General features: G+C 41.9%; 1 protein-coding gene across 1 annotated transcript; it reads left to right on the plus strand.

The window, feature by feature from the left end:
• Positions 1-1922: 1922 nt before the first annotated feature.
• GOLGA7B (golgin A7 family member B) lies at positions 1923-18692 on the plus strand. Its single transcript, XM_074296020.1, has 5 exons — positions 1923-2208; positions 11943-12068; positions 14267-14419; positions 14585-14686; positions 15985-18692. The coding sequence occupies exons 1-5, from the start codon at positions 2197-2199 to the stop codon at positions 16093-16095; spliced, it is 504 nt and encodes a 167-aa protein (XP_074152121.1). The 5' UTR covers positions 1923-2196; the 3' UTR covers positions 16096-18692.
• The last annotated feature ends 8440 nt before the right edge of the window (positions 18693-27132 follow it).

Below are 27132 nucleotides of genomic sequence, written 5' to 3' on the forward strand. Positions count from 1 at the left end.
CCTGGACTCTCCTACATATTCCCTTCTATGTTTCCCAATTTGCTTTCTAGAGAAGGATAAAGAGACATTTGCCATTAACTAGATGTGTGATGGTGGGTTAGTCAATTCCTCTTTCTGATTTTCAGTTTGCTCATCTATAAAGTAAATCTGGACCAGATAATCTCTTTGTCCCTTAAAAATCTAATGTCTCATGATTCTTTGATGTTAGAAATTCTCTGAAAGACTATTGCTATTTAGGTGATTTTTTTTTCTACAATCTGGCAGTGCTGCTCCTATAGCTACAAGGATGAATACACGAGGATGAAACACAGGTTCCACTGCTAAGAGTCCAAGTACCATTATCTCTTCACAAGTTCCTCTGTTGTTGGCATTGTGTCTATTTTCCATCCATGGGAAAGTATGAAATCCAAAATGGGAAATGTCTACTATTAGTGGTAGCTGGTGTTCTCAGGTCAATGCAAAAACTACAGTTAATCTACTTAATCTTAGGAGGCCCAGTACCAGTTACAAAAAGCAAGTAAAACTAGTTTGGCAACCCATCCCAGAGCTGTCAAGAGATGGAAGGTAGGGAGAGGCCCTCTCATTTTACAGGTGTAGAAACAAACCCAGAAAGAGTGATCCCTTGCAGCAAATTACAGGGCCCATTGTCTGAACCCAGGACTTCTGAGTCAGAATTCGGTGCTCTTTTTATTACATAAAATTAGATGGTATAGGGAGGATTTCTGTTCAGGTACAGATTGTAATAGATATGACTTCTGAGCCTTCCATCTTTTTTCATTTCCACCAACTTTGAGATTCTGTGAAGTGAAGATTCTGAGGAAAAAGAAGTTCCACTTCCCGATAGAGAGAGTGAGCAAACCTGTGATTTCATCAGTGTAGGGAACTTCCAGGAGAGGAAATTCCTCTACCAACGCTGGTCAGCATCTGTATTGCAGTTTGTTGTTTTAGAGAATGGCCTAAAATGTTGAGAAGTTAAGTAATTTCCTCAGCGTCACGCAGCTAGTCAGATTTGAAGCTTGGTCTTCCTGAATCTTCCTCACATTGTCCTGCTTCCCCTCATTTCTAACACTCCAATGGAAAACTGCATTGGTAAGGGAAGAATTTCTGTGTTCTGCTGTGATGTTTTCCTTTAGATCCTTGTATTCAAAGCGCAGAAAGAAAAGAGGAAAGATTAAGAACAGGAACGAAAAAGATGAGGTGGGGCAGGGCAATGAGAGAACATACACAGGCAGGGCTTGGAAGCCTAACAGCAGGAATCTGGTCCCAGGGCTTCCACTGATTATCTGTGAGACTTCAGTCGCGTTGTTTTAACACCTTTTGGGATCAGTAGCCTCTTCTATGAAATGGGAACAATACTACTTACTTCACGGGGTTGCTGGGAAGCTTAGGTTAGATGTTTTATGAGAAAACCAAACTTTATGGGAGGTTATTTATAATCACAAAATGATAACATATTTGAATGCAAGCTATTATTAAAAAAGAGGGAAAAGATAGTGAAAAAATGAAAGAAACTCAGGCTGGGGGAGGAGAGATGTCAAGAAGCTTGAAAGGTAAAGGAAGTGGGCTGAGCCAAACCTTTCAAGCCTCGGGGTGGGAGGTTCCAAGCCCGGCATCCTCAGCTTCTCTGCTTACATAGCCCTCGGGGACTCCCTTCCCGGACTTCTCGGAGTAGGGGAGGCCCGAGGGGAAGCCGTAGCTAGTGTAGTGTTCCACGCCCAGACTACTCTGCGTGGGGGAAGGGCTGGAGAGGCGGGGTCTCCGGAATTGGGCGGGGCTGAGCCCTCTCCCCTAGGGCGGGGCTCCTCGGTAGACTACTGAGTCTGGGGGACAAGCTCCCCCTTCCCCCCACCCCGCCCCCCGCTCCTCCGGCAGGCCCCTCCTCCTGCCTCGGCTGCCACCGCCAACGCTACACCGAGCCTCTTGACTGCAGAGGCAGCGGGAGCGGGATCTCCCAGCGCAGACAGCTGAGCCTGCAGCCGGGCCCGGCCTCTTGTAGCTCCTTGTCCCAGCACCGAGGACAGCGCTGCTCCTCCTCGGCCCAAAGCTCCGTAAACCACGTCGCAACACACGGCACCCCCCGCCCGCGCAGGGCCCTGGCCCCGCAGCTCCTCGTTCAGCACCGAGGACAGCGCCTCGCACCCCACCCCGCTGCTCCCTCCGCCGCCTCCGAGCAGCCCGCCCGCGCGCGGTCGGAACATGGCCACCGAGGTAAGGGAGAAGCGCCCTGCGGGCCCCGCCGCTCCTGGCGCTGGGAGCAGGAAGCCAGCCGCACGCGGGGAGCTAGAGCCGGCTCGGAGAGGACTGGGGGGAGGAGGAGAGAGAGGGGAGGGCTTGGGCTGAAGGAGGGGGGAACAGGAAGGGTGGGAGTGGTCGCCCCGCCCTGAGGCAGGAAGCCCCCCCACTCCCAGGCTCAGCCCCCCTCCCATCGCTCGTCCCCAAACCCTCAGGAAGCGCGGCTGCCACTTGTTGGCAAAGGGGCAGCTGGCTTTTCTCTGAGCAGCCCTGGTTCAGCTTTCTCTCCTAGCACAGGTACGGGCTCCGAAGCCCCCCTCTAGTTAGGAAGGACCTCTAAAGAGGAAGGGAGCGTATGTCAGTGTATGTGAGTGTGATTGTGAGTGTGTGTGTGTGTGTGTGTGTGTGTGTGTGTGTGTGTGCGCGTGCAAGTTGGGGGGGGCACTGGTTCCTTGGTGTTGCTGTGAGGTGCATGGGGCCAGGCAGGACCCAAGCCTAAATCTGGGAACACTGGGAACACTGAACCCAAAATGTTCACCCCAAGGAACTCCAGTCTCTGCCCCCTGAGGCTTCTTTTCCTATCTGAGATGGAAGTGAAAGGACATGGCCAGGTGGAGACCTAAATTACTTCATTTCTTCCAATCAATGGTCTCAGATATCCTTCTATAACCCCCCTTCTCCCCCGAGGCTGATTCTAGTTTCTGGAAACTACTAGTGAAGCTCTTTCTCCCCTTGTCTGCTGTCGGCAGTATTATGGTCCCACAGGGAAGACCCTCCAGGTAGAATGGAGTAGGAAAATGTCAGTCCACAAACATTGAAGCTTGTGTCAAGCCAGCTTCTCACAGAGGAGTCTTGTAGGGCTTAGTTTTTGTGTTTGCAATGAATGCTTATGGCCAATACCCACTCTTGTGAGAGAAGGGACGTCTCTGAGTCACTTCCCCTAAGAAAACATCTTGTACAGGTGGTCACCCAGCAGTCAGTGACATTGCCAAAAGTCGCTCTAAAATATCCCTGTGGTCTCTCTGGGAACCAGGACGCCTGCATTTTCTTCCTGGCTGTGATAGAGTTCCTGCTTTCTCCCTCTCTTCACTTCAGTTTGTCCTTCCAGAAGGGGGAAGCTTTGGAATTAATCAGTATGAAAAGCTGCTATGCATTTCTGATGACAGCACTGAGTATTACTGTTATTATTATTCCACTGTAGTCATCACTGCAGAACAAGGTTCAGAGGTTTAGAAGCTCTGGGCTGCTTGCAAAAGCAAAGGGCTAGCTAAGGCAGAGTTCAGTCTATTTGAGACAGAACCATCAGGTACTTTTTCTAGGGGATCTCTAGCACTAAAGAGGAGTGCCTGAGCAGGAGGTCTTGAATTTCTTGTTCCAGTGGCAAACTCTACTAAATGATATGCAATCAAAGAGAAATAGCACCCCCCCCCCATGGCTCAAGGACTAGAGAGCCTTGACATTTAGTAGGAAGAGGTAACCTCTGATGAGTGGGGAATCAGTGGGGGACACCATTGTGGTCTTAACATTAGGCTGACAAAGGTCTACCTGGCTCAAAATGTCTTCTCGGTTTTACCTGGAGGATGGAATACTTGCTGAATTTATTGAGTTCCTGTTAAGTGGAAAGCATTATGTTGGGGATACAAAGCAAAAAGAACATTTCTTCCCTCAAGAAGCTTACTTTCTATGAGAGTGGGGCAGCATATTAAGTTTATTTGCCTTAAAACCTTTATCTCCTTTATAAGACATGGAGATTAGGGGTTTTTCATTGCTTTTAATTGTTGATTGATTGATTCATCTTCTGGACACCTGGGCTAAAATCAGTATTATCTGGAGAGACAATGCTTAACTATTGGCACCAGATAAGATTTAATAGCAAGTCCTCACACTTCCATACAGCTTCCCTCTACTTTGATTTCTCCCTATAAAAGATTCACAGACTAAAATCATCCAGTAAGAACTAAGGTAATCTAGTCCCACTTTGAATTTTCCCCATTTTAACTTCCTAGAATTGAGTTCTGGGAGGTTAGGGTTATTGGAGGTGAGTCTTGTCTACTTTAAAGAACATTCATGTTCCTTGTTTCCACTCCACATTCTATCTCACGTTCCATCCCAGGGAAGCCTGGGAATATCTCATCTACTCAATACCTAGAGTACCTCTGTTTATATAAAAAATTCTGTTCTGTTAATCAATTCTACAATATGGCTGAGGGATCAAGCCTGAGTTAATTGCTTTTGTCCTTGGGGCAGGCCAGGTCTTTTGGATATTCAGTGATGTTTTTCCCACCCCCACTCTCTGTGCACCAATCTTCCTTTGCAGGATGTGAGAGTCCTGGGATATGACCTACAGCATCCATTCTCAAGGCTGCCTCCCTCCTCCACACTGCAGTTCAGAAATTGGTGCCAATAGCTCTTGTCACTGATTTTCCATTTCCTCCTAATAAAATGCCTAATGCCCTTGTCCTTACTCAACTGTTACCTGGCCCAGGGGAGAGTCCTGGAAGAAAGAAGGAAGTGATTGTTGGAAGGGCAATAGCAGAAGGAAACTATAAAATGAGCCAAATTTCATTCCAGAAGGGATCCCAGGAATATCCTTGAAGAAACAACTGGAAGACTGGTACCCATATCTCCTTGTTAGCTATTCAATACTCTTTCTACTAAACCATGCTGTTTTTATAAGTTAGATAAGTCCAGAGTTCACTTCTGTGGAAAGGGGTAGTTTAAGGATTGAAGGAAATCTACCATTATCAGGATGACATGTCTATCAAGTGATATCTGGGGAAAGTACTTGTTGTGGGTGTGGACCACCCACTCATGAAAAAAACCTCACTTTTCTTCTCATGTCCATTTGAATTAGTTCAACACTTTAGTTTACACATTACCCACACTCACAATGAGATCAGCTCTCTTTTGATCTATCTCTCCCTATGGTGCATGCAACACCTTGTATTCTGCAGGACCCAGCATGCTGTACAGGGCTATCAAATAGATGGCTGGTTGCCAGCACTCCTAGGTTCATATTCTTAAGGCAACAATTTAGTGCCTCAGTCTCTCAAATCTTCAAAATGAAGTTATTAATAACTTTTGTACTATTTACTATAGAGTACAATTTAGTATAAAGCAGGTTTTTCCTTCAGTCCATTCAAAGTGGCATAGTTATTGAAGTTCCAAAGGGACCTTGATTAGAAGGTGATTCATAAATCATAGAATGTTAGAGCTAAAAGTGAAGTTAGAGCTATAAGGAAGAACAGGTTTTGGAAATCAGCTAATCCACCTCCTTAATTCTGTTGTTGAGAGGTAATGGGATATGGCTGAAGAGCCTTGGATTTGGACCCGGGACACCTGGATTCAAATCCCATTCCTGATACTTTCTAGCTCTGTGACTACTGGTTAGTAAGTCACCTCACTAAGCCTCCACTGTAAAATCATGATAATGGTATTTACTGCCTCATTTGATGGTGGTTGGATAACATATATGAAAAGGTTGTATAAATGTAAGTTGAGCCTTAGGATGGTCCTGGGAGAGAGCTTCTTATTTTTTCTTTGAGTTTAGCGGGGTGTGAGCTCATGGGAGTAACCAGTTTGCCATTAGCATGGAAGTCTATATATGAATCCACATGGATAAGTCTTTACAAAAGGAGCACAGAGCATGTGCAGAGTATCTCCATATATTCTGACTTGTTCAATGGACAAATGTGTCATTTGCCAGGTGAATCCATCCCAATCCACCCCTGATTGCTTTGAGTTTGAGGTGGAGTAGTTTAACACTGAGCATATTCTTCCTCAAGAAATTTCCAAATACCACCCCCTCCCATCACAATTTGTGAAGCAGACAAATTTAGAGGTGATTATTTATACCACATAATTTTTTTTTATCAAGCTGCCATGACTCTTTAAATAGAAAGTTCTCCTAATGAATTTAAAATACAATTTACTTTGCAACAGCACCAGAAAAAGTTGCCCCATTTTTTTGGGGAAAATATTTCACAGAAAGCAAGATACAGTTGCACTTTGGCAAATGAATTGCTGATGTAAGCTTTTCCTATTAGTCCCCCTGAGTCAGGAGTTCTTAAATTTATAGTGTGGGTCTTTTTACTAAGTCTTTGGTACAAAGCCTATAATGGTGGGTCATACTTTTATTTAGATTTCACTCAATGCACATGCCTGTTCTCTTTAGTTTTTATAGTGCTGTATAGAATTTTTAGAACTATAAGCACTGGGTTCTAATTCTACCTCTGCTACTTACTGGCTGTGTGTCCATAGCAATATCTCTGAATTTTACTTTCCCCACTTTAAGAACGAACACATTGAATACAATTATTTCTTTTCTTTATTCCTACTACTCAACTCAATTTCTTTGTTTTAAAATTTTATTATTTATTGATTTTAAACATTCTTTTCTTTTTAAATTTTGAGTCTTGAAATAGTTTCTCATCCCTCCTGCCACTTCCCTGCCCATTGTGAAAGTAAGCAAAATGATATCCATTATTCCTGTGAAATCACATAAAACAATTCTATATTAGCCATATAATAAAAAAAAGCAAAAAAAATATACTTCAGTTTGCATTCAGCTCATCAGTTCTCTCTGGAGGTAGATAGCATTTTTTTTTCAGCTTGGAATTATCTTGGATCTTTGTATTAACTGGAGTGGAGACGTCTTTAACAGTTGATCATCATTGAAACATTGATATTACTATTATGTACAATGATCTGGTTTTTCTTACTTTACTTTGCATCAAGTCATATAGATGTTGACTTTTTTTTTTCTGAAACTATTCCATTATCATTCTTATAACACAACAGTACTCCATCACAATCATGTCACAACTTGTTTAGCCATTGTTTAGCCAGATGAGTATTTCCCAGTGTTTTTGTTAACACAAATGGAGCTGATAAAATATTTTCATACATGTAGGTCCTTTTTCTTTTCCTTTGATCTCTTTAGGGGGGTATGGATCTGGTTGTGGTACTTCTGGGGCACAGGATAGGCACAGTTTTATAACCATTTGGTTATAATTCCAGATTGTTCTTTGAATGACTATACTTCTGCCAGCAATTTATTACTGTACTTATTTTCCCTCATCCTCTCCAACATTTATCATTTTTGATAAGTGTGAGATAGTATCTCAGAGTTCTTTTAATTTGCATTTTCTAATCAATAGTTATTTAGAGCATTTTTTCCTATGTCTATGGCTAGCTTTGATTTCTTCTGAAAACTGTCTGTTCATATCCTTTGACCATTTATCAATTGGGGAATGGTTTTTACTTTTCTCAGTTTCTTATGTCTTTGAGGAAATATGCCCTTAAATTTGATACTACTTCATTGTCTGTGGTATCTTTTAGCAAAATGTAATTTCCTTGATTATCTATTTTAATTAGGTTTATTTTTGCTTTTGCTTAGTCTGAGTTCATGATTGCTATCCCTGTTTTTTTTTTTTTTTTGTTTTGTTTTGTTTTTGTTTTTTTGTTTTTTTACTTCAGCTGAAGCATAATAGATTGTACTCCAGACCTTTATTTTATCAATTTTATCTTTGATGTGTGTGTGTCTTTCAGTTTCAAGTATGTCTCTTGTAAATAACTTGTCATTGGATTCTGGTTTCCAATCCATTCTACTATCTGCTTCTGTTTTATAAGTAAGCTCATTCATATAAGTGAACTCATATTCACAGTTATGATTACTAACTGTATGTTTTCCTTCATCTCATTTTTTTCTGCTTATCTTTTTCTTTCTCTTTTGCTTCTTATCACTGTCTCCTTTAATCCACCTTCCCTTTTATTGTGTCCCCTTCCCTAATCTCTCATTCTTTTTCTCTCTTATTTCCCTAATGGGTAGATTTCTATACTTATACCTTCTCTTAACCAATTTTGAAGTAAGGTTCAAATATTGCCTATCACCCCCCACTCCCTATTTTTCTTCCACTATAAAAATTATTCCTTGCATGCTTCTTTTTTAGAGAAAATTTCCCTATTCTACCTTTCCCTTCCCCCTCCCCCTGCATTCCTCTTTCTTACCCCTTCATTTTGTTGAGATCATTTCAACATAATTGACTCACACCCATGCTCTTTGTCTAGATAGACTCCTTTTAACTGCCATAATAAAGATGAAGTTTTTAGGAGTTGCATGGATTACCTTTCTATGTAGGAATGTAAACATTTTAACTTTGAGTCTCTTATGATTATTTTTTCATGTTTACCTTTTTATGCTTCTCTTGAGTCTTGTGTTTAAATGTTAAATTTTCTAGTCAGCTCTGGTCTTTTCATCAAAAATGAATGAAAGTCCTCTATATCATTAAATATCCATTTTCCCCCTGAAGGATTAAACTCAGTTTTGCTGGGTAGATTATTCTTGATTGTAATCCTAGCTCCTTTGCCTTCTAGAATATTATATTCCAAGCCATCCATTTCTTTAATGTGGAAACTGTTAAATCTTGCTTGATCCTGACTGCAGCTCAATAATGTTTAAATTGATTTTTTTTTTTCCTGCTTGTTTGAAGCATTTTCTCCTTGACTTGGAAGTGCCAAAATTTGATTTTAATATTCTTGGGGATTTGGGGATCCCTTTCAGGAGGTGATCAGTGGATTCTTTAAATTTCTATTTTATTCTTTGTTTCTAATATGTTAAGGAAATTTTCTTTGATAATTCTAAAAAATAGAAATTGATTTATTGGCTTCCAGGTCATGACTTTTAGGTAGTCCAATAATTCTTTTATTTTTTTATTCTTAAACTATCTCTCTTCAATCCATTTTTCAAATCAATTTTTTTCCAATGAGGCATTTTGCATTTTTTTCTATATTTTCATTCTTTTGACTTTGATTATGTCTTGATATCTCATAGCTTCCAGTTGCCCAATTCCGCTTTTTAAGGAATTATTTTTTCAATGAGCTTTTGAGCCTCTTTTTCTTGAGTAATTCTGCTTTTTAAGGAGTTCTTTGGTAAGTTTTTGTTCTTTTACTATTTGACCAATTCTGTTTTTTAAGGTGCTATTTTCTTCAATTTTTGTCTCTTTTAACAAGCTGCTAATTTCATATTTTCTTGTATCACTCTCATTTCTTTTCTCAATTTTCTTTTATCGTTCATCCTTTTCTTTAACTCTTTCAGGAATTCTTGTTGGGCTCAACTCCAATTAGCATTTTTGAGGCTTTTTTTTTGGGGGGGTAGCTGTTTCACAGTATTGTCTTCTGAGATTATGTCTTAGTCTTCTCTGCCATTGTAGTAGTTTTTATGGTTAAGTTTTTTGGGGGGTTATTTGCTTATTCTTCTAACCTATTTCTTGACATTGAATTTTGTTAAAGTTGAGCTCTGCTCACCTTGGGGTGGAGGCACTGTTCCAAATTTCAGGGGTGTTTTTTGTGCTATTATTTTTAGAACTAATTCTCGGAGCCTGCACATTTTTGGTTCTTCCAAGGTGGTGTGATCTGGGGAGATACATGGTCGCTGCTCTCCTGGTCTTTGTTCTGGTCTTTACCCAGCAGGGGCCCCTACTCCCCTGTAGTTGCAAGTGCTAGCACTCTTTACCTTGGAACTATGACCAGGTCCCTTGTTACTCTACAGCCACTAGTGTTAGTGTTCCTCTTCACCCTGGAACCGCAACCTATAACTATGTATGGAAAATACAGTTTCCAAGTAGCACCAGCTGTACCCAGTGTCAGCAGAAGGTTTTCTATAATTTCTTTTTGATCAGTTATGCTACCCTCTCACCATCTCTTGGGTGAGAACTCTTAAAGCTGCTGCTCCCACCACCTCCAAAGCCTGTCATGGCTCTCATTTTATGTCACAGATCTTTCCTGTTGATCTCAATTGACTTAGGCTAGAAAAATAGTTTACTTTGACCTTTTTTTTTTTAAGCTCTTCTGCTCCAAAATTTGATTTGAAGACTTATAATAAAATTGTTCAGAGGGGTATATTGGGAGAATTCAGCTGGGTTGCTGCATGTACTCCACTTTCAAGTTCAATTATTTTTCAGGGCTTTTCAAATACAAAGTCTATATTCTATCAAATGGGCAGTCAGAAGTGAAAGAAGTGATTGGGGGCTCTCCTCCTTTATGGAATTAAAGTTCTGAGAATGCTGGAATCCACAAAATCCTATGCCAGAGAAAAGCTGCAAATCACCTCTGCACCTCTCCCACCTCACCTACAGTCTTCCTCAGTATTGATGGATCTATTCCCTCCCATGTAGCTTGTAGGTATTAGAATAAGAAGGGATCTTAGAGACCACTTAATTCTCTTTTTAGAAGTAGTACTTGGCTAAGATTATATTAAATAGTGGAGAATCTGAATTTTGAGCCTGGGAGCCTGAAACAAATCCTATGTGGTCCCAGCTTAAATGATAAAATCATATTAATAGATCTGGGAAAGAAAATCTAAATCAACTCTTTGATTTTATAGGTGAGGAAATGAGGCCTAAAGAAATGATATAGCTTTCCTAAGAACAGAGAGTGGCAGAATCAATATTAAGTCCCAGATCTCTTCACACCTAGTCAAATGTTCTTCTAGTTCTATTGTACTAAGAATTGGTGGGAACATTTGTCACTTGTTTGCCCTGAGCTTTACTGAGCTTTGCTGCCTGTTTCTGTCCAGGGCTGACAGTGGGCAGGCCCAGTCACCATTATCAGTGGTACCTTTCTCTTGGCTCAGAGTATCTGGGAAAGGCAGAGGGCCATCATCACATCTGGGCAACTGCAGTTCTCTGGACTGTGAAAGAAAGTGCCAGGTCCTTAGTTTCTAAGGCCATTCAAGGCAGGCAATCAACCTAAGAAAAATAAGGAATGTGTGCTGACCATCTTGATGACTCATCCCTGTTATCAGAGTCCAGGTCTGCAGCTGGTTCTAGTATTTTTTCTGTTTTCACTCTGATTTACTTTTGGTTCTGCTTTAGTATGTGTTTTTCATTATCCAAAGAAATTGCTTCCTCTTTTTCTACTGATTGTTAAAATTCTTCTCATGTTTTGGTATCGTCTCTTCTGTTGTAAAGCTTTCCATGATTTGCTACCTCACCAAGCTATAATATATATGTGTGTGTATGTATGTCTCTTTATGTATACATATATGTATATATGTGTCATTTTGGAACTTTTTTATGTGCTTAGTGCAAGGATATTTAGACACTGAGATCCTGCTTAGATGCCTCATTGGGGCATGGGACTCACCCTAAGCTTTGAATGCTTTTGTAATGAACACGATCTAGCCATGGAGCTAGCATCTGATAGCTGATGATTACTTTAGGTAAATTCAAAGAGGTTTACTGCCAGAAGTTGGGTCAACATTTGAAGATTATTTTTAGGTTATATTAACTTGCAAAGTTCATTTATTAGAGGGTGGTCAATCAATCATCCAACAAACACTTATTAAGTACTTACCATGTGCCAGGTAATGTTATACAATGATATACACAGACCAAAGTAAAAACAGTCCCCTCCCTCAAGGAATTTACATTCTAATGGGGGAGATAGCATGTATAGAGGAAATAAGTATATACAAGATACACAGAGGGGAAGACAGCTATAGGCTCTAGTATCGATTAACATCCGTTTTGCTCTTGAAGTAAAGCATTTTGTGTCATCGATACTTGTGTACATGTCTCATCCCCTCCATTAGATTGTAAGCTCCTTGTGGGTAGGGATTGTGTCTTATTCCTGTTTTTCTCCACACTCCTGCCCCCCCCTGCACATAGCAGAAACCATGTTTGCTGATTGAATTCGTTGTGTCTCTGGAGGGTCACAATCTGCAGGAGCTCCGGCGCAGTGCCTCCTTGGCCACCAAAGTCTTTGTCCAGCGAGATTACAGCGATGGGACCATTTGCCAGTTCCAGACCAAATTCCCCCCTGAACTGGACAGCCGGGTAAGAAATTCTTGTCTCCAGTGCTTGGTCCAAGTCACAGTCAAGTCATTTATGGGAAAGTGAATTAACATGGAGCCCAAATATCCTCTTGCCCACTCATTATGGAAACCAGGTCTGTATTAGTCAGCCGTCAATCAACAAGCATTTATTAATATGCTGGTATGTTGAAGTTACCCAAAACATAAAAGACAGTACTTGAACTGTCTCATATTCTAATGAAAGAGACAATAAACTATGTACAGTGAAGTCTTAATTAGGACAAATGATGAATCTTGCAAAGTGGTTGAATTATTCAAATGGCATTATCTGAAGTGATATGTAACATGTAATTGATTTCAGTCTACTTTTAGAAATATGAAATGAAAATTTCACTGTACCTGGATTAATTGTTCACACTAACTGAGACCTAGTTTTATATACAAGAAATGGATAGTAGAAAAGAGTAACTTCAACAAGGAAACTTAGTTAGGGGTCCTCGAGCACGTACATGACCCATATAGACGGATTCTTGGACTCCAATTTCAGAGAGCTAGGCCAGGGACTGCAAAAAAGCTTGGGGATGGCTCAGCTGGGTTTGACTCTGGGTTCTGAATCACCCAGTTCCCATCACTTTACCTCTGGCCTATGGAATTAAGAAAGAACAACAACATCACACTAGTTCTCTTTATTTTATTTTTTAAAATTTTATAATTATAACTTTTTTTGACAATACATATGCATAGGTAATTTTTTTTTTTTTTACAACATTATCCCTTGTACTTCCTTCTGTTCCGAATTTTTCCCCTCCTTCCCTCCACCCCCTCCCCTAGATGGCAGGCATTCCCATACATATTAAATATCTTATAGTATATCCTAGGTACAATATATATATATGTGCAGAACCGAATTTTGTTGTTGTTATTATTGCAAAGGAAGAATTGTATTCATAAGGTAAAAATAATCTGGGAAGAAAAACAAAAAAACAAAAAATGCTCACAGTTTACACTCATTTCCCAGTGTTCCTTCTCTGGGTGTAGCTGGTTCTGTCCATCATTGATCAATTGGAATTGGATTAGCTCTTGTCTATGTTGAAGATATCCACTTCCATCAGAATACATCCTCATACAGTATTGTTGTTGAAGTGTATAGTGATCTAGTTCTGTTCATTTCACTCAGCATCAGTTGATGTAAGTCTCTCCAAGCCTCTCTGTATTTCTCCTGTTGGTCATTTCTTACAGAACAATAATTTTCCATAATATTCATATACCATAATTTACCCAACCATTCTCCAATCGATGGACATCCATTCATCTTCCAGTTTCTAGCCACTATGAAAAGGGCTGCCACAAACATTTTGGCACATACAGGTCCCTGCCCCTTCTTTACACTAGTTCTCTTTAACAGGTCAGGCAAATTCGGATGCTGGGCCATTGGGCAAACCTAGGCACACATACAGACATATACCAGTTTGCTTCAAGTTGCCTTCATTGCTTCCTGTCCTTGACCAACCCTTCTAGAAAAAACGCCAGCCATTCCTTGCCCCGGGGCCAGCCAGCAGGCAAATGCATGCCTTTGGGAGCCATTTAACCCTGGAGGACAGCAGTAATAAGGGCAGAGATGACTCTGTAGAAAAGATGGCACTTTTTCTACTTGTTTCCATCAGTTTGCATCTTCGGCAGAAACTGGGAGTCTCACAGCTCCTTACCTCCCCCCAGAGAGCTTTGGCTTCAGGCAGACAGACATCTGTGGTCGCTGAGCTTAGTGATCAGGGAAGCCCTGGCAGCTTGTAGGGGTGGCTTAGAGGGAGCCCTGGGGAAATGTAGGTGGGGCCAATGGAAATTCTGTAGCCTAATGATTTGTGAAAACTACCTGCAAGCCAGGTTTCTTTCTGTCCCCTTGCCATCTGGTCAGACGTCATCCCAACCCTTCAAAGCCTGGGTGTTTCTTACTTAACTACCTCTAGGGAAAGCCATTCCAGCCCTCCATTGACAGGCAAAGATGGTGTCTCATCCCATTTGCTTGAAGCAATTCCATTTCTAAGCCCCCCTTATGGGTCTAACTGCAGAGTTTCTTGTTTGCAAGCTTCCTTCCCTATATGGGGCCAGACACACATTCATGTACTGAATATGGATGTACCTGTCTCCTCCTTGCCAACCTAAGGTTGTAGTCTATAATCTCTGGAACCTGAAACTAGGCCTTCAATCTTGTTCTTCCCCCAGATTGAGCGGCAGCTGTTCGAGGAAACTGTGAAGACTCTCAACAACTTTTATGCTGAGGCTGAGAAGATTGGGGGGAGCTCCTACTTAGAGGGTTGTCTGGCCTGTGCTACAGCGTACTTTATCTTCCTCTGCATGGAGACCCATTATGAGAAGGTGGTTCCTCACCCAGACCCAGCCTTACCCTCAATCACAATACCTCTTCTCCTTTCCCATCCTGTGCTACCTTCCTTTTCCCCCTCACTCTCCTTCTTCCTGTTCCCCCTTCTTCTTGTCTGCACTCTTGACCACCCCGATAACCAACCAATGCTCTTTCTGCAGGTCCTTAAGAAGATTTCCCGATACATCCAAGAACAGAATGAGAAGATATTTGCTCCCCGAGGCCTCCTTCTCACAGATCCGGTAGAACGGGGAATGAGGGTTGTATCCTTTCTGATTTTAACTAAGTGGGTCTGAGATGGGTGGATTGGACAGCAGGCAGGTATCCATGTCTAAGTAATGGATGGAGAGCAGGGAGTTTGGAAACATTCCTGGATTGGTAGCTGGGGAAAGGAGGTTTGGTTTCGGATGATGAATTGATCCATAGGGGACAGGGAATAGAAAACTTCCTTTTCCATTTAAATTCGACATTTTCTCAGCAGCTTACATCTTAGAGAATTGCCAAAAGCACTAAGATGTTACCAGTATGTATTATTCTTTTGAGGCAGTGGGGTTAAGTGACTTGTTCAGGGTCACACAGCTAGTGAGTGTCTGAGGTCCTCCTAACTCCACGGCTGGTGTCCTATGTGCTGTGCCGCCTAACTGTTCCTATGTCTTAGAGGCAGAACTAGAACTCGGGTTTCAGGCTTCAAGACTAGATCTCTATCTGCTACATCAAGTTGCTTCTCAAGTTGATACCATGGAAATTTTTTGGACACATCTTGTAGAAGTAATTGTTGTATTGATTTACACTTAAAGCAAGAGGTGGAAGTCAGCTGAAATACATGTGGTAGCAGATCAGATCTGGCCTGGGCTAGATACAGTGCACCTGTCAAGACAGCTCAATTCCGGGAAGGGAAAGCTGAAGCCCAGTGGTTATACTACCCTATGGCAGGCTTTGGAAAGTCCAGTCCATAGAGGGCTGTTCCACATGGCAAGATGGACCCGGCCGGTGGTTGGTTGGTGAAAGTCATTTAATTCTCTAGGACTCGGTTTCCTCATTTTTAAATCAAGGAGCTGATGTCCTTCAAGGTTCCCTTTGGCTTTTTGATCCCGTAAAGTCAGAGCAGCCATTGGGCGTAAGAGTCACTTAAGCTTGTTGACCATTGAGTAACGCTATCTCGTGCCTGAAGGGAGGGTATGAGGAGCTCCCTCAGGGAGTCCACACCGGATGATAGCGTTAGGCCGGGTCCCTCCCATCAGCTCCCTCCTATACTCCTACTCCGAGTTCCTTAGCCACGGGAGATGGCCCCCATGGGGAGATGGTGGCCCCCGCGGGGGGATGGTGGCCCCCGCGGGGGGATGGTGGCCCCCGTGGGGAGATGGTGGCCCCCGTGGGGAGATGGTGGCCCCCGCGGGGGGATGGTGGCCCCCGTGGGGAGATGGTGGCCCCCGCGGGGAGATGGTGGCCCCCGCGGGGAGATGGTGGCCCCCGCGGGGAGATGGTGGCCCCCGTGGGGAGATGGTGGCCCCCGCGGGGGGATGGCCCTGGCTCCTCCCTTTCCTTGACCCCTGTGGCCCAGATCGAGATCTCCATCTATGAGGACCGCTGCAGCAGCGGCAGTGCCAGCAGCGGGAGCTCCAGCAGCAGCGGCAGCAGCAGCGGCGGGGGCGGCGGGGCAGGGGGCCGGTGACTGGCCGAGAGTCCCTGCAGGGAGCTGTACTGCCGGGACGAGGGCCTCTCCGATCTGCGCAGGCTGCGCTACCAGAGCACTCGCTTCTGAGGCGCCCTCCCTACCTGCCGCTCCGTTGGGGGTGGGGCGGGGAGGGGGGGGAGGTGCCGGGCCCAGATCCAACTGTGGGCAGCTGACCTCCAGGGACTCCTGACAGGCAGGGGGCCTCCTCCTTACTGCTCAGGAGACCCCCAGAAGGAGCTGTCCTCTTCCAGATACCCCTTCCTCCTCCTGAAGCCTCCCCTTTCCCCGGGGGCCACTCCCACCAGGGAGAAGTCTCAATTTAGGGGTACAGTAAGGGGGGCTCTTTTCTCGGAGCGTCTCTCCTATGAGCTTCTACTTCCCTTCCAGCAGCTGCTCGCTTACAGACTGGATCTTCCAGGCCCGAGCTGAGCAGAGTCTAGAACACTTGGACGATCCCTTACCTTGCATGATCCCTTAGCTTAGGGGATCCAAACCACTGGATCTCTGCCCCAAAGTCCAGCCGCTTTACCTGCCAAATGCATCGGGCTGGCTACCCGAATAACTCCTCTGCTCTCTTGCCGGCCCTCTAGTGTCTTCTCCACAATGTCTCTCCTCCCTTGCTTTCTAGTGCTAGCCTGACATCGTACTCTTATCTATGAACCATCTTCTCTTGGGGAGATGGGGGGGACTTCTCCTGTCCAGTCCTAATGGGGCAGGAAGGACAAATCCCAGTGTCTCCTCCAGGACCACTTGTCCTTCCAGGACTGAAGATGTCCTTGACTTTTGTGTTCTCTCCTTAGCAAAGTGCGCAGGAGGAGAGACTCTGGTCAGGGCCAAGATCCAACAGTAGCAACAGAACTATGGCCAAAGGGAGGGATGAGAGATGCTCTCATGTCTCACACGAAGTCCGAGTAACCCAGAGTAACTTTTTTTTTTCATGAGGAAACTAGTTAGTGGGTTATTTGGCTCAGAAGAGAAGAGCCTTGGGGGTTTTATTTGTGTAATGGGGACTGTCTATTTGGGAAAGGAGCGTTTGTGAGGAGGGGATGATGGGAGGAAAAGGAGGAAAAGGAAACAAATTACAGAGTCTGATCATGGATGTAATGGTAAAATTTGGGTAATGGACTCCTACAGAAGAGAGGGGTCCTTTGGCCTGTGTTCAGTAATGTAACTAATATCGAAAGCAGAGAGAAGTAAGTAGGGATAGGTGCAAAGGAAGAGGAAGCAGGACTACTCTGTAAGGGACCATCATGGCCGAGTTCCATTACAAAGCCCCAACTCCTTCTCTTCTCTAGCTGGGTTCCCTATTACTCTTATTCCCCCAATTTCTCTTCCCTTGTACCTTTTACAGAACAGGGTTGTATATCTGTGTTCCCACAATGAACTGGGCAAATTGGTGTGTGTGTGTGGGGGAGGGTGAAACAAAGACAGAGACAGACATTCTGTCATAAGATGGAATGGAGGGGTTGCCTGGGACTCTACTTCCCTTCCAACAGGCAGTCTTCCTGGTGCTCTGTCTGTGACTAGACTCTCCTCCCTGGTATATGTCTTAGTTCTTAAGTCAATGACTTTCCCCTAGTATCCTTTTCCCCCCACTTCCTTTCCCATATTCTTGTGTAAGTAAATAGCTGTGGGACTGGGGACTTTCCCTTCTTGACTAGGGGCTACCATGCCAGGTGCTATTATGTACTTCTAGTTCCACTTCTTATTATTGGAATTTCTTTCCTCCCAGGCCCTATTCTCTATTTTGTAAATAGGGAGTCAGATTCTGGGAGGGCAGCTGCCAACTATAGGGGTGATTCCACTGGAAGGTTATACTATTTAGACACTCCCCTTGTAGCTTACCATACAAGTTGTAACCTTTCTTTATCCCCTGTGACTTGGTTCCTCATGATGGCTCTGAGTGGGGGACTCTCTCCACATGGTATAGCATCAGTGTCCCTTCATGCCACCTTCTTCTGAGAAACCATTGCATCTGAAGATCTGGATAATTGAAGCTTCCCCTGATGGCATGATAAAGACCTGACTTTCCCATGAGGGGAATTCCCAGCTATGCTGCTCCAAGTGCCACTTGGCTAGAGAAAAAAGCAATCTCCAACCCACAGTTTCTGTAGCAACAGAAACCAGGGAGCATCTACCCCAGAGCTGAGACACAAAGAAACTGGAGAGGACTGTAGCCGGACCGGCAGGGAACAGGGAACTCTGCACCCCACCCCCACCCTCTAGTGGGAGGTGCAGAAAAGCAAGTCAAAGAGCCAGCAGGGAGTTCTCCAGAGCTGGAAAGAAGGATGGATTTTGTTTCTGCCAATAGAGGAACACCACATGTAGACACTTCCCCCCTGGCCAATAATCTAGGCTGCCATGGCCTGAGAGAGCCAGAGGTAGGTGACTATAGCTTATCCCTCACCTGAGCCACAGGGCTAATAAGCGCAAGCCTGGCCATTTCTGGCCCATCTTGTTTCTTAATGTATTTTCTGGTTTTGTGCTGGTGTTCCTTATTTTAAAACCAATGTATCTCCACCTACCTTCTGGATGTCCATGCATGAAGAACAGAAAAGCCTTTCATTTTTAAACCAATAAAAGGACCTGCTTGACCTTGGGTTTTGTGTCAGTTTTTCTCCAAAGGTAGCCAGAAAGGCTTCATATTCATGGTGGACACCTTCCTCTTACATCATATTCATGAGGTGGAGTTGAACAGTCATGGAGAAATGAGTGTTCTGTCATTGTGTAGTCAGGTGACGGAGATACACAAGGTTGGCACTTTGTATACTATAAAACGCAATATCTAGACATATCTATATATCTATATACACATACGAATGATTATTACTGTAACCTGAGCATACACATACTCCATCAGAGCTGAGCCAAGATTAAAACTCAAAGTCTTTGATTTGCAGCAGAAACATCTGGGAAATGTCCTTAGTTGAGGCAAGCTGATATCATTTACATTCCATTTCTCTGTCTCTCTCTGTGTGTGTGTCTATCTCTGTCTTTGTCTCTCTCTTTTTGTCTTTCTTTCTCTGTCTTTCTCTCCCTCCATCTCTATTTCTCTTTGTCATTCTGTCTTTCTGTGGCTCTCTCTGTCTCTGTGTCTGTTTTTGTCTCTTTGTCTCTCTCTCTCTTTGTCTCTGTTTCTCTCTCTTTGTGTCCTGTATCTCTGTTTCTGTCTCTCTCTGTTTCTTTCTATTTTCTCCTTACACTTCCCTTCTTCCTTTTCCCTTCCTCCCACTTCCGCCCTCTGCCTTCCTCTTATCCTGCCCTTCTCTATCATTCTTCCTTCCCTGATTGCTTTTGTGCCCTGCTCATCTCCCCAAACTGGTTGCTTCTAGTTAGACCTGGCTTCTACCTTATACTTATGTATAGAAGAATAATGAAGTAATGACTTCATTCAAAAGACATTTAGTGAGTAGCTATTATGTGCAGAGTGTTCTTTTTATGACTAATAATTGTGTTAATAATTACTCAAATGGACTTGTGATCTCATTGATTTGGCTGCCCCATCCAAGGATGTACATTCTGAATCTTGTGTGACTCCTGTTCATGTGCTTCCTTCAGTTTGTCCCAGATGAGTCCCACCCAATCAGGTATAGTTCTTTTTTGCTTTCTCCCCACATATAGAAGATACCAGTGGATTGCTCTCCCACTGTTTATCTGATACCCTTTGTTCTTTGCTACATGGCTAGTCAATAGCCTACATTTCCCTACGGTACCTTTTACTTCTATTTTTCTTTGAAATAGCTTATGTTATTGCTTATAATATTATTACTGTTATTTTATCATATTGGTTGCTCACATCTACCATATTTTCCCTTGCCTTCTTTATGGTAATCATTATTACATTAATGATAATAAGTCAGATTCATACAACTCTTAAGTAGCCTTGTGAGATAGATAGATATTATTATTCCCATTTTACAGATGGGAAAACAGGCTCAGAGTAGTGACTTATCAATAGCCATACAACTAGGAAGTCTAGGAACTGAGACTTGCAATTAAAGTCATGTAAAAAACTCCCTCATTTTTAAGATGAGGAAACCGAAGTCCAGAGTGATCAACTGGCTTTTTTTCAAGTTCAAATAGAATCCTTGTCTTCTGACTTCAAATCCATCACTTCCCATTGAGATGATGGTATTTATTGTGGCTGAAGAAGAGTATGCATAATGATAAGTTATAATGGCTCAAATCTACTAGGATAACTTTTAATTTGGATAAATTTAAAGTCTTACATTCAACTTGAACAATCCTTCCATAAGTAAAGGGTGGAGTAAGCATGGCTAGACACTAGCTCATATGACAAAACTCTGAAGTGTCTTACCCAACACCACATGGGAATTAAGTATCTGGTCTTTTGATGTGGAGTCCTGTATTCTTCCCATGATATCATATATCTCTTTCATCATATGATAATCAACAAAGTAGAGTCTTTGCCCTCTGGGAATTTACAATTCATTTCTAAACTAGAATGAGACCCTGATTATCCTAGGAAAGAAACCCAAATGCCCTAGAAAGAATTCTTTTCATAACATAGTCACACATGTCAGTTGATGGGGATGAAGAAATATCTAATGAGAATATAATGGAGCACAATAATGTAACAGAGGCAAAGCTTACATTTGGTGATTATGCCTGGATGCAGTTTCCTGGCATAGAAACACCTGCTGACTGTTCAGGGAGTAGATGAGCCCTAAGAGGACTAGAAGGAAGGAAGCAAGAAAAGAAGGCTGGAAGGAAGGAAACCAGCTTTTATTAAGCATTTACTAGGTACTACGCACTTTGCAAATATTATCTCATTTGCTCTTCCTCAAATCCTAGGAGATAGGTGCTATTAGGTAGTGCAGAGGATGGAATTCTGGGCTTAGAGTCAGGAAGAATTGAGTTCAAATGTGGCTTTAGACACTAGTTGCATGGCTTTGGGCAAGTAATTTAACCTCTGCCTCAGTTTCCTCATCTGTAAAATGAAGATAATAATAACAGCCACCTTCCAGGGTTATTGTGAGCATAAAATATTTGTACAGCACTTAGCACAATGCTGGACACGTACAAGGCACTATATAAATGTTAGCTATTATTATAATTGTCCCCATTTTAAAGTAGAAAAAAAGGAGGCAGAAGAGATTAAATGATTTACCTAGGGTCCCACAGCTAGTTAGTATCTGAAGCTACATTTAAACTCTGGTCTTCCTGATTGCAAGCTAAGATTTGTCCACTGAGTCATCTAGTTACCTTGGATACCCTCTATAGTATGGTCAGTAATAGACACAGCACTGTACTTTGGTTCTTTGGAAGTCTAGCTTGGCTATTTAACTACTTTGGATAAGTCAGTTCATCTTTCTGCTTCTCATTTTTCTTTTGCCTGTAAAGAGAAGGGGCTTAGTTCAAGATCCTGATAATCTTTTCTGGCCCTTGATCCAATTAATTCATCCTTCTTTTTTCCTTCAATAGTCTCCTGCAGAGGAGTCATATCCATTAGCCATATCTGGCTGATGCTGAATGTGGCTGACAGTGGCTCCTGGATTTGCACAGACCCCTAAAGGACAGTAGGATATTTGCTTAATGGTCTTTGGGGAAGCTTATGCTTTTGACACTTTTCTACACAAGCTGACAAGGAGGGGAGGAACTGATCCTGTCTACTTGACGGATGTTTTCCAACCTTGATAAGCTCAGGCTTAGTCCTAGATAAACTAAAACAGGATCTTGTGGACTGGGGGAGGCAGGATGTGCAGAAGAAGCTGGAATCATGGGTTTAGCTTAGTTGGCTAAGTCCTAGATGATGAGAACTTGAACTACTAATGTGGTAGCAAAAGAAAAGATAATGGATGAATGTTGATAAGATGGTGTCTGGAACTATGATCCTATGGATTTCCTCCTAATATCAGAAAATTTAAATATCCATGCAGGTCAGGAGATCTTAGCCATTTTGTGTCATAGACCCATTTAACAATCTGGTAAAACCCATGGGCTCTTTTTCAGGAAAAATTTTAAGTGCATAAAATAAAATATGTAAGATTTCAAAGGAAACCAATGATGCCATAATACAGTTATCTAAATATTAACCACCTCCCCAACAAGTTCGCAGGCCTGAGGTTAAGAACCCATGATGGAGATGTTTCCTTAAACTCCCTAACTTCCATATTCTTCAACTCTTTAAGTTCCAGGACTTAGTTCTTTACCCCACCTCAGTCACATATAGACATGGTCCCACACTAGATCTTGCCATTATCCATAACAATTCTACTTCCATTATTGGAAATTTTTGACATTTCCACTATCTGAATATAATCTCCTTTCTCTATTCCATCCTTCCCTGTCCTTTGTCCCCATCAAGACTTCCATTCCTCCTACTCCTCAGTACTTTTCAAGTTCTCACTCTTATAATCAGCTTCATTTTCATCCTTCTCCAACCTCAATCTAATAGTTAATTATTTACACTTTCCGCTAACTTTGGCTCTTAAATCCTTTACCCTCTTGTTGTATTGCTACTCCTGTTACATCTCAGCTCCAGATTACTCCTGCCATCCACTATTTCTAGTCCTACTCTTGAAATATTAACTGAAACTAGAGAAAATCTCACAATTGGGCTGACTGGGTACACTACCAATTTGTTATACAAATTCAGCTGAAACTCCATTGCTGCAAAATAGTCCTTTTATTCCCCCCCCCCCATTCACTGCCTATCTCACTCCTTGCAAAAGCTCTACTTTCTTCAAAATCTCAACACTTCCCCTCTGCCCTCTCTCTTATCTGAAGCTTTTTGCCTCTGAAAAATTGAGGCCATTTGATATGGACTCTTCTTTCATCTTCATTTCAAAATCATTTGACATCATTTTCCATTCTCTTTTCCTTTCCTTCAGTCTGTAGCAAAGAGGTGGCCCTTCTCCTTGGCAAGATCAACCCTTCTATGTGTGCACTTGATCCTGTACTCTCCTGTCTTCTCCACAAAATTACATATTCAATCGCTCCTCCTCTTTCTTTAATCTCTAACCTCTCCATATCAAATGGTTCTTTCCTTGCTGCCTTTCAACATGCTATAACCTCTCCATCTTTAAAAAGTCTTTATGAGATCTTACCGTCCTCTCATTAATCTCGTATATTGTTCCTCCTTTTCTCTATCAAGCTCCTTGAAAAAATTACCTCCATGTTGCCTTTAATTTCTTTCCTGTTCCTCATTCCTCAACCCTTTTCAATCTGGTTTTTCATTCATCTGAAACTGCTTTCTTCAAAGTTAGCAGTGGTCTCTTATCATGAAATCTGATGGTCCTTTCACAACTCTAATCTTTCTTGATGGACAGGCTGTATTGATCACTCTCTCCTCTTGGATAGTCTTTTCTCTCCAGATTTTCATGACTTATTTCTCCTGGTTCCCTCCTGCTTGTTTGCTCATTCATTCTCCATTTCTTCAGGCTTATATACATCATGCTCCATAATTGTGCACTGCCCAGAATCCTTTTTTCTTCTCCACAGTAGCCATGGATTTAATGATCATCTCAATACAGATATCTATATCTCTACTTAAACATATGCATACACATAAATAATATGTACATGTATATACATACACACAGATATATGCAGATTTATATAGACACATATAGATAGATGTACATATATGTATATACACATATACATGCAGAGAGAGAGTCCTTTTCCTTTAAAATGAAGCTCAAATATAACCTAAATAAAGCCTTTCCTGATCCTCCAACTATTTTCTCTTCCTAGATCTTCACCCCTAAAAGACCAATTAATTGCATACTGGACACTTTATACTACATGTCCCAGAGATGTTGTAAACTCAGAATATATAAAACTGAACTTTTGATCTTTTTCCCCAATCTGCCTTTTTCCAGACTTCCATATTTCTGGTAAAGGCATCTCCCAGTATCTCAGGCTTGTGATCTCAGCATTATCCTTCACTCCTCACCCCACATACCCAGTTTGCTGCCTCTATCTTCATACTATCTCTCACATCTGATCTCTTCTCTCCATTCCCACAGACATCACCTTAATTCAGGGCCTCATTGCTTCTAGTCTAGATTATTGTTACAGTCTTTTCATTGATCTTCCTATCTTAAGCCTCTTACCATTTCAGTCCATCTTATACATGGCTCCAAAAGAACAGATCTGATCATGTCATTGTACTACTTAACTAAATCTAATTATTTCCTATTGCTTCTAGAATAAAACTTGTAAAGCTCTACACAAAATGCTACCAACCTTTATTTCCAGCTTCAGTGGACATTGTGTTCCTCCTGTCTCCTGCCAAACTAGAGTTCCCACTTTCCCATTTCTCATTCATTCCTTATATACTGGACTTCATCTCCTATCCTCATGTCTTTGTACTGGTTGTTCTTTAGACCTAGAATGAATTCCCTTCTTAAGTCCACTCCACAGAGTCCCTCTCTTCCTTTGAAATGAAGTTTCTCAGTGAAACTCTTCATTTGTCCTCTCTTAATTCTTTTCTTCCCAAACTATATTATATTTTACCTCTTTGTATATATATTATGTATCCAATCTATTCTTATATGTGTTTTAATTTGTGGTTGTCTCCATTAGAATGTAAACTCATTGTGAGTATGGATTATTTCACTCTTGTACTTGAATCCTTAGTTCCTAGAATAGGACAATAATAAATTAATAAATACTTGTTGATTGATTGAATATTCTTGACAGGTGGTCATCCAGTTTCCACATGAAGACCTCCTGGATCAGAGTGATTTCATTCTTGTTACGCTCTGCCTCTCATCCTTTCTTCAAATTAGCTATTCATGTTTTTCTTTGACTGTCAACATTCATAGACAGAGATGCAATTATTTATGTCAGGGAAAGACTCTTGGGGAAAGTGACAGACAAAGCTTCTGGCATCTTCCAGCCACAACAAATCCCTCCACAGCCCCATATGGTGCCTCACAGCCTTTAGACCAAGAGTTGTCCAGGATACAGGATGAAGAGTTTCAAATTGGACAGGGAAAGCAGACAACAATTTATCTCCAAAGCTATGGGTCCACTATTGGGTCAGACAGAAAACTAGGTCCTGGTCCTAGTAGTCTTGTTCTACAAATCAAATTAATAGGAAAAACTTTGAAACACCACCAATGTCATGATATCTGGTTAGCTCAGAACATATTCTCTGGATTTCTTTCTTCTATGGGGGAGGGGAATGATGAGTATGGGTGTGTCCCTGCTTTGTTTGTATTAAGAGGAGTCTGCAGGTGAAGTTTGTTGTAACACAGAAGAGAAAGGTAGGCAGATGAATATTTATGCTTAGGGTCCATGGAAAAGATGTAGTCACATGTCTGCTCACTCCAATGAAGAAACCAGAGTTTTCCTCTACTATACCTAGGGAATTATACATAGCAGGATCTTAAAAATATTTGTTGAGTTAAAATGAATTAGTAAATTGCTGAATGTATGAGTCTGTTAAATTGTTTTTTATATTGTGTGCACCAATTGCAGTGCCTTGTACATAATAGGTGATAAAAGAGGAAGTAAAACGTTAAGAAAACCAGGAGACAGAGCTTTGGATCCTGGCTGTACTACTCACTACCTGTGTAGTCTTGAGCAAATTACTATTTGAATCTCAGTTTCTCTCTCTGTAAAATGCAGGAGTTGGACTAAATGGTTTCTAACTCTAAACCTATGATCCTATGTGATCTTTTCTGAGCCCCAATTTCTTTCAGTTTCTTCATCTGTTAAAATGTTAAAATGAGGCAATTGAATGTGATGATGTTTAAAATCCTTTATGAATCCCAATCAATGATCTTTGTAAATTTTTTTTTTGGTTGAATGAATGAATGAATGAATGAGGCTGCTAGGCTCATCTAATTGGTACAGGACAGTCCACCTATCACACTTGACACAGAGGCATAGATAAAAGCATGTGGATGGACTGGGGTCTCCTGCCAGTTGCTTTTTCCATCATCAGCTGGGAGATAATGATAATTGCTTTAAGGTTTACAAAGTGTTTTATGTACATTATCTATTTTATTTTGACAACAACCGTTGGAGGTAAGTACAACAGGTGTTATTATCTCATAAGGTCAGAACTCTAGAACTGGAAGGGATCATTAAAGCCAGTTTTCTCCTTTTATAGTAGAGGAAACTAAGGGCAGACAAGATAAATACCTTGCCCATGGTCACAAAGCTAAGGTGTTAAAGGCAGGATCCAAATTGAGCCTCCTCTGACTCTGAGTCTAGGATTCTTTACATTATAGGACATTGCCTGGGATGTTCCACAAGGCAGTCCCAAGCTGTGGAGAGACCGGACTTGCTTCTCTAAAATAATATTTCCCAAGACTCCTTCCCTTTGGCTAAGTCCTCCCATCCATTAAGTCAGATCCTAAGAAATGGTGTTCCATGGACATGCACCTTCCAGGTAGGAAAGTCTAAGCATCTGTAGGACTCCTGGGATTTAGCTTCTTGGAGTTCCAAAATCCCAGTTTGTGCATCTTGTCCAGAGGGAGAATGCAAGCCAGGGGATTTCCAGAGTGTGAGGTGCCACTGAGTGGTGAAATAAGGCATTGCACTAGAGATGTGCCCTTCAGTTGAAAGATTGCATAGATACTTTGTTACCCATCATTCCACAGGAAAAAGTTACCCAAAGACACATAGCAAGATACAGTTAGAGCTCAGGGTATCTCACGAGAACAACTAAGAGTAGGAGTAAGAGGACCTAAGTTTGAAACTCATTCCTGCCTGCCACTTACCAGCAGTGTGACACTGGGAACATCATTTTACCTCTCAAGTTCTTCATCTATAAAATGAGAATGACCTCTACATAATCCTATGAGACATTTTGTCTTCATCTTTCTGAACCCTAAGCACCTTGCCCATCCTATAATTTCTTTAGAGCAGAGATTTTCAACCTAGAATCCATGAATTTGTTTTAAAAATATTTTCATGATCGCATTCCAACATAGTTTCCTTTGCAATCTGATGGATTTTCTTTTTATGAATTTTAAAAGATTATGTTGAGAAAGAATACATATATTTCACCAATCTATGAAAGGGATCCGTAACTTAATAAAGGATTATGAA

Source organism: Sminthopsis crassicaudata, chromosome 2, assembly GCF_048593235.1.
Source record: "Sminthopsis crassicaudata isolate SCR6 chromosome 2, ASM4859323v1, whole genome shotgun sequence".
NCBI lineage: Eukaryota > Metazoa > Chordata > Mammalia > Dasyuromorphia > Dasyuridae > Sminthopsis > Sminthopsis crassicaudata.